Source organism: Danio rerio, chromosome 15 (genome assembly GCF_052040795.2).
Source record: "Danio rerio strain M-AB ecotype USA chromosome 15, GRCz13ab, whole genome shotgun sequence".
NCBI classification, from domain to species: domain Eukaryota; kingdom Metazoa; phylum Chordata; class Actinopteri; order Cypriniformes; family Danionidae; genus Danio; species Danio rerio.
In genome coordinates, this window is record NC_141035.1 from 10073414 (window position 1) to 10087834 (window position 14421).

At 34.4% G+C, this 14421-nt stretch overlaps 1 protein-coding gene and 1 long non-coding RNA gene across 2 annotated transcripts; one reads left to right on the forward strand and one right to left on the reverse strand.

The window, feature by feature from the left end:
• The first annotated feature begins 830 nt into the window (after positions 1–830).
• Positions 831–3862, forward strand: LOC147833591 (uncharacterized). Its single transcript, XR_015509051.1, has 2 exons — positions 831–2469; positions 2522–3862. It is a non-coding gene; the product is annotated as an uncharacterized LOC147833591 (long non-coding RNA).
• On the reverse strand, positions 2835–14421 carry rhoub (ras homolog family member Ub). The gene is made up of 3 exons (NM_001017784.3): positions 14016–14421; positions 10951–11009; positions 2835–6453 (listed from the first exon to the last, which is right to left on the reverse strand). The coding sequence occupies exons 1-3, from the start codon at positions 14212–14214 to the stop codon at positions 5998–6000; spliced, it is 714 nt and encodes a 237-aa protein (NP_001017784.2). The 5' UTR covers positions 14215–14421; the 3' UTR covers positions 2835–5997.

Below are 14421 nucleotides of genomic sequence, written 5' to 3' on the forward strand. Positions count from 1 at the left end.
GTGATATGGCTGTGCAGATATTACAATAAACCACTTTGTTGACTGTTGTAAAAACTAGAGTATACTATAGTATTTATTGCAGTTTATCAGTTCAATATTGTTAATACAGTCTGCTGCAGACAAATAGTCAGATATTCTTTATTATATACTGTATAATACACTATTATAGAATGCTTCTATAAAAGACACTATAATGTTTACAATACATTACCATAGTATTCTTTTTGTGGGCTTAAAATGTGTTGTTTAAACTTCCGATACCATTTCTTCCAACTTTCAAATAAAAATATTGTAAATTAGAACATTTTCCCCCTCAGAAAATGATAATTTGCCAAAATAAAAAATGTTTAGTTTGTTTTGATTGAAATTCAGAATAATTAGAGCAAGTTTTGAAAAATACAAAATACATTTGCTGAGAAATCATTTCCACAATTAGTGGTGTTTGCAAAGTATTCACTGTCTCCACAAGTCTTCAGTGTTAAACTCTTGAACTGCTGTGCTATAAGTGAATTGAATAAACCAAATTGGCCGTAGTGTATGTGTGTAAATGAATATCTATGGGTTTCCCAGTACTGGGTTGCAACTGGAAGGGCATCCGATGTGTAGAACCTATGCTGGATAGGTTGGCGGTTCATTCCACTGTGGCGACCCCTAATGAATAAAGGAACTAAGCAAAAGGAAAAAAAAAAAGTTGTTTGACTAATTGTCTATTTACGCTCTACATATGATCTAAATAACAGTGGTTTTATTTTTATTTTTTCTATTAGAATTCACCTTGTGTACAAACATCACTTAAAGTAGGATGTCACATGAAGTGAAGAAGTCATTAGTAAAAAAGTCATTAGTTTAAATAATAGAACACAAATTGACATTTTTCTCAAAACACAAACTATTACTATTGTATAAACCCCAAAAATAAGACTTTTTGAATTATTTGGAATGCATTTTAGTTGGGTTGTAAGAGCCTAAAATGGCAACCCTGATCATATGAAAGCTCCAAACATTTTGCAAGGACATGCATTTGGCGGTTTCACTTGATTTGCTAATCCCTAAAATCTTCTTTCTCAAATTTTGTATAAACATTTAGCCTAGTCTTCTTTACTTCATGTAACATCCCACTTTAAGTGATGCTTGTACACAAGGTGGTTTCTAATAGTCTCTCTGTGATGTGCTTACGGGGTAAAACATTTGCAAAATTGTACATCATTAATGATCTTAAAAGATTTACTGATGTTCTCATGTGATCTTATAGAAAGTCAGTTGTACTGCTAGTTGCTATAAACATAACAGTTATAGACCATTTTGCGGTATGTAAACAATAAAAACCCAGCAGGCACAGGACATCAACATGATGTCATATTAACGTTGTACCTCAATGTCGTGGGACGCTGCATTTTGTTAGGAAATGAAAATCAGGTTGACGTCAGAACCCAACGTCAGGCTGACGTCAATTTCTAATGTTGGCCAGACGTTGCATTTTGATCAGGTCTCAACTAAATATTAATGTCTAATGATGTTACAGCTTAACATTGTGTGGAAGTTTTTGACATCAATATGACGTTGTTTTTTGGTGAAGTTGGATTTTGGTCACTTTCAACCCTAAAATCTTATTTCTCAAATGTTATATAAACATTTAGCTTACTCTTCTTCACTTCATGTGACATCCCACTTTAAGTGATGTTTGTACACAAGGTGATTTCTAATCGTCTCTCTGTGACATGCTTACGGGGTAAAATATTTGCAAAATTGTAAATCACAGATGATCGTAAAAGATTTACTGATGTCTTCATATGATATTATAGAAAGTTTGCTATAAACATGTATAACAGTTATAGACCATTTTGAGGTATGTAAACAATAACAGCAACAACAGGACATCAACATGATGTCATATTGACGCTGTACCCCAATGACGTGGGATGCTGCAAAACCCAACGTCAGGCTGACGTCAATGTCTAATGTTGGCCAAACGTTGCATTTTGACCACGTCTCAACTAAATATCAATGTCTAGTGATGTTACAGCTTGGCGTTGTGTGGACGTTACCACTATAACGTCTATCAGATGTTGGATTTTGGTTGCCACACCTGATGAATAAAGTCAGTGTTTGACATCAATTTGACATTTGTTTTTGGTGACGTTGAATTTTGGTCACTTTTAAACAAAACATTTCATTTCGAGTCATTATTGTACGTCGAATTAACATTGTTCTTTGATGCTGGTGACCTAAATATAACCTAATATCAACCTAACATATTTCCTGTTTCCCATTTTGGTCCCACTTTATATTAAGTGTCCTTAACTTCTATGTACTTACATCAAAAAATAAATACAATGTACTTACTGTGTTTATGATGTATTTGAGAACACTTGTGGTGCTTTTGAGTTGGGATAGAGGATGGGTTTGGTGGCATGGGTAGGTTTAAGGGTGGGTTAAGGTGTGGGGATGGTCAACAGTGTACTTACAAATGTAATTACAAAAGTTAATTACCAATGTAATTACATACATGTATTTAATTAAGCATAAGTACACAGTAAATACATGTATTTACACAATAAGTACATTGTAACAAACTATTAGTTCCTGTGTAAGTACGTATTAGTTAAGGCCACTTAATATAAAGTGGGACCCACATTTTTAATTTCCATAGCTTCTGAGAATCTAAAATGGTCAACATATTGGTAAACAATGCTATGATAGCTGTTAAAACGTTAAGTTATAAATGAATTATCTCTTGTTACAGTTGTGAAACAGTTTAACAACTAGCAGGACACGTTAATGAGCCAATGAAATCTCCACATTGAAAGGGTCTATAGAAGAAACAGACATTCAGGTTTCAGTTAATGTCACATTTATTTTCCATGAAAATCATGGATAGCAGTTACACACTCTCACACATACGGTACCAAATCAGGAGCATTTATAGAGTAAGAGAAATTTAAATGCAATCATAAAATGTACAAATCTAAAAGTAGATTACCCTGATAAAGTTATCACGCTGACAGTTAAACATAAAGGTCAGAGGCCATTTCCTGATGATGTGTAGCTGTAAAGAGTGCAACAGTGAACGACCTCTCGGTTTTTGGCCTAGGAGGAAACATCTTCCTCATTTAATTTTCTCAGTTCTGCAGATTAATTAAAAAGACTTTAAAAATAAACACATTGAAATGCTGTTGCCAACATGACAATATAAAATTGATCAGATTAATGTTTTAAAACAGAAAATACAATGCAGTCACTTCACTGTTGCGCTCCGATCTCTGGCAGATTGATTCTGATTGGGCTTCTGAATAATGAGAAGCAAATTCAACAGCTCATTGGCCGATCCTCCCCATCACTGCTGGTTAAACAGGAGGATACATAACCAAAGAACTTTGTACTAGACTTTTTACAACATGGCACGTCTGTATAGATCAAGTCTAGTGCACTGCAGCGTATAAAGCTAATCATACTGTAGCTCTACTGTTCCCCAAACCTACATTTCACATCGCGGAACTGTGTTTACCAGGATACAAGGGTAATTACACCCTTTATGGACAATCAAAATGATCAAATGATTGCTGAGTGACAACTTAAACATCATGGCATATATGTTCCACTTGGAGTGCCCATGTGACTGCTATAAAACTGCAGAAATGGAGGGTAAACAAACAAAAAAAAAGCGCTTAAATCACCAGTGTTAGCATGCTAGCATCATTAACATAGTCACATAACATTTGCACATGCATTTATCAGGTGGAAGACATAAATTAGAAAGTGTGGCACTGTATTTGGTTATTAAATGAAAACAGTAGATGGTTTTTGAAACCATAATCATATGGTGTTGATTGTGGAGGAGGTCAGCAGTGTTCCAGTTCAGCCATTTTGAGTGTCAGCAGAAATATGAACATTAGGCTAGCAATTAATAGAGTTTCCATGTGTTCAATGAACAAAACTGTGTCCTTCTGGCAAACTGATGCAAACCATTAAATTTTACTGCGACCAGGGAAACCGCTATAGCTCTATTTTGCCTCAGAGTGCAGATAAAACACAACTGACGAGTTATTTGGAGCAAAATCAAGAAAAAATTTGGAGATCTGGGGATCATTTTAAAAGACAAAACAAATCTGGCTCAGACATTTCTAAGTAGCTAAAGCCTCTGAGATGATATGCATTGAAGTCCAGTCTTCCAATCACACTCCTTTACATTTATTATTTCCCATTCAGAAATGTAGCCAGTATGAATCAATTTCAAAATTCGACTTTAATGCCAAGTTTAGACTACATAATATTGTAAATATTATGCAATTTTGAATATGAAAATTTGTGAACCGTACACTGTATATTGTGTGTGTAAGTTGTTTCTAACTCTTTCTCTCTCTTTTTACATGACCTGTCACTTTCACATTTAGGTACCGCATATGTATGGAGCACTATTGGCTGGCAGGACTGCCAATCATAATCACCTTGTGATGATGCATATTATCTCTGCCAATCACGATTGACGCAAAAACATCTAAATTTGAATCGGTAGAGGTAAGAGACCAGCTGTTGTCTGACGTTTGGCATGTTATGTGGTGTCCGTATGTTTTTGGCGTGATACCAACGCTCACTTTGAGTGCGATCTGTTGTTAAAGTTCTGTCAATTGACCGTCAAACCGATAAACACTTGCTGCATTTAATGACATGCATGATGTCATTAAAAGGGTGGAACCAGTGACTGATTTCCAGAAACAGTAGCATAAACAATGGCTTCTTAACAAAGGTTGCAAAGTTCCAGAAGGTTTTCATAGTAAATTCATCTGCAACATTTTGGAAACTTTCCAATTTGGAAACTTACCGGGAATTTTAGGGAATTTACAGGAATTTGAAATGTGCGGAATGTAAACTGCATCACATATGAAGCTAAATTGTTTGGTCATAGGCTAGTAATATGTTCAGTTCTGTATCTTTGATCAAATAAATTCAGCCTTGAAGATTATAAACATTAAAAATAGTAATGTATACCGTGCAGATGTATGAAAACTGGCAAGGGGAAGACAGAAGCACTAGCTTGGGTTAATATAAAGAAAAGGGTGCTTTTTTTACAATTAGCACTACTTTCCCAGCAGGCACACAACATCATAAGACGTTAATTTTAGGTTCGATTTAGGCCATAACGTCAGGTGACCAAAATTCAATGTCAAGATAACTTCTAAGGACAACGTTATTTTAACGTCCAATAACAGCGTCAAATTATGTTGATATTTAGTTGATTTTAAGATTTGTTGACCAAAATCCAACATCTGATAGATGTCATATTGGTAAAGTCCACACAACCTCAAGGTGTAACAGGAGTAGACGATGATATTTGTTTGGTTTTTGATTGATTTTAGGTTGGATGTTGGACATTGATGTCAACCTGATGTTGGATTCTGAGTTCAACCCGATTTTCATTTCCAAAGGAAATCCAATGTCCCCATGACGTTGGGGTACAACATCAATATGACATCATGTCGACGTCCTGTGCCGGCAGGGTTGTAGTATTAGTTGTGTTATAACACTATTATTTACCCAAGTAATGTCAAAACCTACTTGAATGTTTGTAATGTTTACACTTAATTGCAGAAATTTGTTTTAATTTTAAAGTGGATGTAAGAATCCCCCTCTCCCGTGAGGGTATGTGATTGATGAATATATTTTAAATATATACAGCTACATATTATAAGATAATCTGGATTTTTGTAAATTCCCAGTTTATTCCCTGTAATTTCCATATATTTCCAATAGTTCCCATGGTAAGTTTCCAGATTTGACAATTTGGAATTTTGCAACCCTAATCCCAACATTGAAAACACAGGCAACACAGTCCTCTTCGCCTACTCCATGCCTTAGGGGCTGAAAATCTTTATCCCATGAAAGGTAATTTACCAGCACACTTTCTGTTGCCAATTCATGATCAACTGAGCATCATCCACCTGAGGAGCGTGATGCTGAGCAAGAGTCCATCACATTGTTCATCACCTCAGAAGACCTCGGCTACTGTATGCAGATATACTTCTTCCACCATGACTTTGAGAGCATTTTCATTTTATCAGCAGTACTGTGAACCTTCCGTTCCCGTCTTGCTCTTCTGTCTGAATGTCGGAGCCCTACAGATATGGCGGCGTCAAACACCTCCTTCAGGTTTTTCTGTGTGAGCGAAGAACACTCGATGTAGGACACTGCTCCTATTTTGTCGGCCAAGGCTCGGGCGTCCTCTTCCAGAACAGGTCTTTCTCTGCGTCTTGCAAGGTCAATAAGAACCTTGACGTCCTGCCGAAGGTCACACTGGGTGCCCACTAGTATCACAGGGGTGAGCGGGCAACGCCGTCGTATCTCCGGAACCCACTTTTCACCAATGTTCTGGAAGGAAGCGGGGCTCACCACACTAAAGCACAGCAGGAGAACGTCAGTCCGCGTGTAGCAGAAGTGGCGCAACTTATCGAACTCATCCTGAGGATAAGAAAGCACAAGACACAATAAATGCATTGCACACACATGAAGATTATCATTGACTTTCATTAGTGATGTTTCGTAAGGCAAGGCCTCATGCAGCCCTCTCGAAAATCATTTGCGGGATTCCAAATTGTTATTTCGAATAATAAAATCCTTTTAACTGGCTCTTGGGCTGCTTTATAATTCCCTGAAGCAATTAAGTGAAATTATAGGTTGGCGCTTACAAAGAACATTGCATGTGGAACACGCAGTGCACGCTTTCATCTTTTAAACTTGGCCAACATTTTCAACTCTGGCACACCCTGTGATGTTTATGCTGAACAAACGAACTGAAAGTATAAATCTCTAATGCTTTTTGGACAGCAGAGCCTCATGAATCGTAGAAAATACCAATTAGGCTTAACACATAAGGCATTTTTGGCTACTTTTTTTGTTGTACCTAACATGTAAATACAAAAAAAAATTGGGCAATATTATTAGTCCTTTTATGAATTTTTAATTTCTAAAATATTAATTAAATAGATTTTTCTTTCTAAAATATATCCCAATTAATATTAACAAACAAGGTCATTTTCACAGTATTTGCTATTAAATTTGTTCCTCTCCCAACAAAAGAAATGACATTTCTTTTAATTAGGCTTGAATAAAAACAGTTGTTGCTTTTCTTTTTTTTTTTTTTTAACTTTTTTCCAATAACTTGCCTTGTTTACCTAGCTAACCTTGTTAAGCCTTTAAATTGAATTAAGCGGAATAAAAGAATCTTGGTTAATAACTTGTAAAAAGTGTTCTGTAATCATGGCCAATGAAATTAGTTAGAAATTTGTCTAAATCTTTAGTTCACATTTCCTACTATAAACTACTGGCCTAATACAATTCAAATACAATTAGATCCACTTATTTGGTAAAGAAAGCAAGTCACTTTTACTTTACAAACTATATTGTACATAAATCATGAACATTTTAATATTACTATTATTATATCCTAATAATATTAGTGAAAAATGATTTAAATAAATATAAAAACTAAATCCATATAAATGTACACACATTTTGTCAGGACTTCTTGCTGATCAGCTGGTTGTATCAGTTTTGTTTATTTGTATTTAACTACATGTTGCTTTGTTTGTTTCTCTCCACCCCCTCATTTTCATTTATTTAGTTGATTTGTTTCACCTGTGTTTCACCTGTCTCTTATTTTCTCCTCATTAGCTCCCCTATTTATTCTCTTTGTTTGTGCTGTTCTGTGCCAGATTGTTGTTTGCTTCTGACCCATTTAGTTAACCCTTTTCTGTTTTATTCCAGGACTCTCTCCCTACCTTCCCAGCCTTTCTGTGTAGTCCCCGGCTTGCCCAAAGTCTTTGCACTTGTGCATTTTACGATGTCCTGGACACTGGCCTGATTCTGACCATTATACCTGCCTCTGAGTCAACTGGCTATTTTTTTTTTGTTTCTGGATATTTCCAGCTACCCCCCAAGCTTCCATTTTTTTAACCATTCATTGGACTGAATAGTTTTGTTTTTTTATTAGACTGGGAAGTGTGCAAGTATTTTCTTTTGCCATTTTAGTTTTAACTTTTTGGACTGAATAATTTTTTTTTTTTTCTATTTGACTGAGAAACACTTGCTGAAGAGCATTTTGTTTTCCGTTTGTTGAACTGAGATTGAGATATTAACATTAGAGGATCTTTTTTATTTTGAATTTTGCCATTTTTACGTATGGACTGATCTGCCTTTTTTTGCCTTCTATAATAAATTATTTCTCTTCACCTGCTTTTTTTTCTGTTTACTGGCCCTGACACATTTAAACAAGTGAATACAAAGAATCAATGGTGTGCTAAAAACCTGCAAAAATCTGCAGATTCCATGTGGGCCTACTTATTACCTGCCTATTACATTGATTTTAACTCTTCAATAAAGAATATTTATACTTTTTACATTTGAAGAGTTTAAATGCAAAAACCTAAAAGGTGCAGTGTAAATTTTTCATCTAAAATTTGCCGTTTTCTCAGGCTGTTGTGAATAGTTTCTGTAATTTTACCCTTAGTGCATAAAATAGGTTATTTGCATTGCCTTTCAAGTGAAATAGCTGAACATAAACTCTAATTGTACCAGGGGTGTCCAAACTCTTTCCAGGAGGGCCGGTGTCTTGCTGAGTTTAGCTCCAACTTGCTTCCACACACCAGACTGGAAGGTTCTAGTTTATATAATAAGAGCTTGATTAGCTGGTTCAGGTGTGTTTAATTAGGGTTGGAGCTAAACTTTCTAGGACACCGGCCCTTCAGGACAGAGTTTGGACACCCCTGATTAGCACATATTCTGTATCCCTACACTGTAAATAAAAATCTGTTATTTTACGTGTTTTTTTTTTTCGGCAGCTGGGGTGCTGGAAAAAAAACGTAAACTAACGGTCGGTAAATTACAGACATTTGCCGTAAAATAACAGAAAGTAAATTACAGAAGTTTACCAGAAATTTACATTTAAGGAAATTTCTGTAATTTAAAGTCTGTTATTTTATAGTAAATGTCTGTAATTTACCAGCCGTTTTTTAATTATTTTTTTTCTGGCACCCTAGCTGCTGGAAAAAAAAGTAAAATAACGGCTGGTAAATTACAGACAATTACCATAAAATAACAGAAGGTAAATTACAGACATTTACCTAAAATTTAAATTTTTAAGGCAAATGTATTTAATTTAACGGCCGTTATTTTATGTTTTCTTTTCTGGCACCTTAGCTGCTGAAAAAAAAAAATAGTAAAATAACAGATTTTTAACCTAAAACCTAAACCCAACTTTTACATTACTTACTATTAATAAACATAGTACTTTATTAAGCTAGTTGTTTTGTTAATTCAGTAAATTGTGACAGACTAAAATGTTACCGAAAATTGATAAAACTGTTATCTTCTCTCCATTAAACAGTACTTTTGAGTTTTTAATTCTTCTTCAAGTATTTCCCAGGAAAGGTAATCATTTTGACATTTTAAATTAATTTATGCAATTTCACATTTGTCAAGTGTGTGTAATAATAATTGCAAAATTTCAGCTGGATTATGCAAAATATCTTATTATTCCCAGTCAGCAGCTTACTGTAAACGGTAACTGGCTGGCAACGTAATATTTTTTTAATATTAAAATGATCCTGGGCAACACGGTGGCTCAGTGGTTAGCACTGTCACCTCACAGCAAGAAGGTTACTGGTTCGAGTCCCGGTTTGGTCAGTTGGTATTTCTGTGTGGAGTTTGCATGTTCTCCCCGTGTTCGTGTGTTTTTTTTCTAAGTGCTCCGGTTTCCCCCACAGTCCAAAGACATGCGGTATAGGTGAATTGAATAAACTAAATTGACTGTAGTTTATGACTGTGTGTGTGTGTGTGTGTGTGTGTGTGAGGATGTCTCCCAGTACTGGGTTGCAGCTGGAAGGGCACCTGCTGTGTAAAACATATGCTAAATAATTTGGCAGTTCATCCCGCTGTGGTGACCCCTGATGAATAAAGGGACTAAGCCGAATGTAAACGAATTAATGAAAATGACCCTTTCCCAGAGATGGGTTGTGGCTGGAAGGTCATCCACTGCGTAAAAACTTGCTGGATTAGTTGGCGGTTCATTCCGCTGTGGCGACCCCAGATTAATAAAGGGACTAAGCCGACAAGAAAATAAATGAATGAATGAATGAAAATGACCCTGTCGTTATGTTATCCAGCCTTACAGTCAAAATAACTCCGGTCATTAAATAGCACTTAATATCAGACACACAGTCATTATCATAATCAACTGACAGCTATTTCCCTTTGTTGACATGGTCACCTGCACAACACAACAGAAGTACATCCAAACAAACCGAACTAGCAAGCTTTTGTGATAGCAGCCTTTGTTTGTGCAAAGTGCATTTGTCGGTTCTCTACATGAAAGCCTGCTGAACTCTTATCTTTTTGCCTGAGCTTGTCTCTGAAAGGGATTTATAGGTTATGTACTAAGAGGGCAGAGTCGCGTATTTGTTAACTCATGACAAAGGAGTGTCCATTTCTGAGTTTAAAACCCTTCAACCGTATCATATGGAAAATCTGAATCAATGCCAAGCCTTTTCAGGCTGTTTGTCAGTGATACGAAAAGCCGGTTTCGAAAGCAGGAGCTTGAAAACAATCAGTAAAAATGCTTGGCATCAAAAACAACACTTGGAGGCAAAAGCGCTGCTTGAACGGTGCCCTGTTCAAGCCTGCATGGCTCCGAAAACACAAGGGAGATCCAGTACCTGCGTGCCAATAGCTGGAGGATTGTTCTTTTTCCCTCGCTTTATGATTTCCTCACAGTACGCCATCCCTCTAATTGCTACGTTTTTGGTTGCACAATCTGAAATGCTGGTTTCAGAGTGACCCAAATGCCTTCTTTCATCAAATATCGAGTTTCTTTATAGGGGTTGGTTTAAAATGAATGGAATTAAACGTGATGTTATGATTGTGGGACGATTGTGTTACGGAGTGGGGCACAGGAGGTCTTACCTGTCCTGCAGTGTCACAGAGCTGCAGTCTCACTGGCTGACCGTCCACCTGTACGACCGCTGGAGGAAAAAGAGGAGGGAAACAATGAGTCATTTTACTGCCAACACACACACACACACACACACACACACACACACACACACACACACACACACACACACACACTGGTTTCCATTTAGTCAGCTGACATGGTAAACAAAACAAACAGCCATGAGACTTCAGCTGTAAATAAGACATACTTATAAAGCTTTTAGGATTAAAACATGATTTGAATGATAAACACTTTCCCTTAAATTATAATATAAATATTAAACTATATACAAAGACAAGACATAGAATAACATATTGTAGAACTCATTATTTAGTAATTTAAATAAGAATGAATTATAATAATAAATTAACAAATGTAAATAAATAATACTTTCATATAATGGACTAACAGATAATATAAAAAAGGTTTATAATAATAGCAACATCAAAAACAATATTTTCTTAAAATGTTTGTAATATAAGATAACAAGATAACAACAACTATTATCATTATTGTTGCCATTATTGTTATTAACAACAACAACAACAACAACAACATAAACAACAAAACAACAACAACAACAACAACAACAACATAATAATAATAATAATAATAATAATAATAATAATAATAATAATAATAATAATAATAATAATAATAATAGAGGATTAAAAATAATAATTATTATTATACAAATAATACTAGTAATAATGAATAAATTATTATTATTATTATTATTATTATTATTATTAATAATAATAATAATAATAATAATAATAATAATAATAATAATAATAATAAAGAATTGTAAATAACAATTCTTTATAACAATGTTTTGAAATAAAAGAATCATAAAAGTTTTACTTCAACTATTGCTACTAATACAAATAATATTATTAATAATATTATTATTAATAATAATAATAATAATAATAATAATAATAATGGATTACAAATAATAATAATAATAATAATTATACAAATAATAATAGTAATAATAATAAATAAATGATTATTATTATTATTATTAATAATAACAATAATAAAAAAGAATTGTATATAACAATACTTTTAAACAAGGTTTTCAAATAAAAGAATCATAATGGCATAAAAGTGTTACTACAACTATTACTACTAATACAAATACTATTAATAATAATAATAATACTTATTATTATTATTATTGTTATTATTATTATTATTATTATTATTATTATTATTATTATTATAACAACAATAAAACCAATAATAAAAACCATACACCCCCACGAACATGATACAGATCTGCAGTTTAGATATAATGCATGTTCTGCATCTCATTGTTCATGCATTGCTCATATCTGTAGGTCTGAGTGTGCAGTTAAATCCGACTGTTCATTCCAGCAGGCCTCAGTAAAGTGATCTGCTGATGCTCCGTCACTTCAAAGTGTTCAGAGCCCATTGTATAATAGTCTCCAAATCCCTGTCATATGATCGGTCTTTAATTTGGCCCCTTCGCCCCAGTGCGGCACCTGTTGAATTGCGTAACTGCTCTGAAGCCAGTGAGGGTGACGTCGCCTATGGCTCCAGCAGGAGACCCAATTGATTTTAGGGCTCAGATGTTTAGGATTGCGATATTGCGCAACAGGTTTAGAACTACAAAGACAGGCTTGTGGGAATTTAATGGGGATCTGACCATGACTGGCTCTTGTTTGACATCCATTCACAATTTATGCAGGATGGCGTGATGTTTAATAACTCTTTTATATAAAAGCTGCAAACTTTTTAGTAGTTTTGGCCATTAGTTTACATGTCAACAGTGTTTGAATGGCAATATTTTCATTTCTGGTGAACCATCCCTTTTAGAACTGTATGTGCTCTGTGCACAAACGTTTCTTTACAAAAGAACTTTGCCAACTTTGATTGGCAGGCAAAATGACTAAATTTGTTGAGAACATTATTGTCTGTGTGCAAAACCTTTCAAAATTAAAACATAAAGCTTGTAAATTGTTGTCTTGTAAACATACCCTCATATGCAACGTGCTCTTTGATTAAAAAAATATTTTACCATATGATCTTTAAAGAACTTTCATTAGGTTATAAAATTTGAGTCTGCATTAAGTTCTTATACTTTTTATAAATATGATTTTTTATAAATATGTGTATATTTTAGTTATAGCCAATTTATTAACTAAAGACATGAAATACTTAAAGATTTGTTTAACTGAGAAAATCTAAATTAATAATGCTAATGTTTATTTTTGTACATTTTTAAGAACAAGTAGTGCTAGTGACTTTTTAGTCCATTTCTCTGTGTTGTTGTTGCAGTTCTTGACTTTTAAGTGTCTACATAGTTTTTATCTAATATTGTTTTGATTATTAGATTTGAAAAAAAAATACAAATAATAATAGTAATAATAAATAAATGAATATTAATAATAATAATAAAAATAATTAAAAAAGGATTGTAAATAACAATACTTTATAACAATGTTTTGAAATGAAAGAATCATAATGGCATAAAAGTTTTACTACAACTATTACTACTAATACAAATTGCATTAAGTTCTTATACTTTTTATGAATATGATTTTTTTATAAATATGTCTATATTTTAGTTATAGCCAATTTATTAACTAAAGACATGAAGTTTGATTAATAGATTTGAAAAAATAATAATATATATATATATATATGGCTAATACTTAACAAAAACAGTTTGTTTAACTTTAAATTTTATTTTAAAAACACAAAAAATATATATTTATTCAAATTAGAAAATACCTGAAGTTATTTTAATGACACTTTTCCAAGTCAAACAAATAAATAAACCAAAACATTAACAAAAAATGAGCTGAAAGTTTATAAATCGTGTCCAAAATTAGGGTCAAAATGTTCTGGTGATGAAATGCATTGCTCTGCTATAACACATAGAAATGGCTTCAATTACTGAAAAAAGGTTTTAGCCTACCAAAACAACTAAGATATTCACAAATGTAAGTTTGTTTTTTGTTGTTTGCAGCTGATGCGCTGCAGTACACCAACCCACACTCACCTGAGAAGTCGTCAAACGCTGTCGGGACATATTTTGTTGGATATCCATTGGTTGTGTAGCTTACAATGAGGCTGGTTTTTCCCACAGCCCCGTCCCCGAGAAACACGCACTTAAGCAGGCGGCCCTGGCAGTGCGCGGCTGACGGAGACTGGGGCATGTGCGGGGGAACCGGAGGCGCCATCAGGTTACTGTAATCCATGACCGGACCGCAGGTGGCTCGCGCACTCCCGATGGAGTGACCCGAGGAAAACACATTAAAAACAGCACTTTATAAAGAACTGGCCCCTACGAGCGCTGCGTGAATACGCTTGCTTGGCTGCAAGACGTGTAAACAGTCAATAAATCCCAAACACTCAAGAAGGTCTCCACGGACAACTAGAAAGTTCTCTTGCTCTACAACTACTGG

Excerpts from the sequence above, each read along its gene's own strand:
- rhoub (NM_001017784.3), bottom strand. The coding sequence starts at position 14,214 with ATGGATTACAGTAACCTGATGGCGCCTCCGGTTCCCCCGCACATGCCC. Across the intron at positions 11,010-14,015 it reads AGCGTTTGACGACTTCTCAG|CGGTCGTACAGGTGGACGGT; the intron begins GTGAGTGTGGGT and ends TTTTTCCTCCAG. Across the intron at positions 6,454-10,950 it reads TCTGTGACACTGCAGGACAG|GATGAGTTCGATAAGTTGCG; the intron begins GTAAGACCTCCT and ends TCTTATCCTCAG.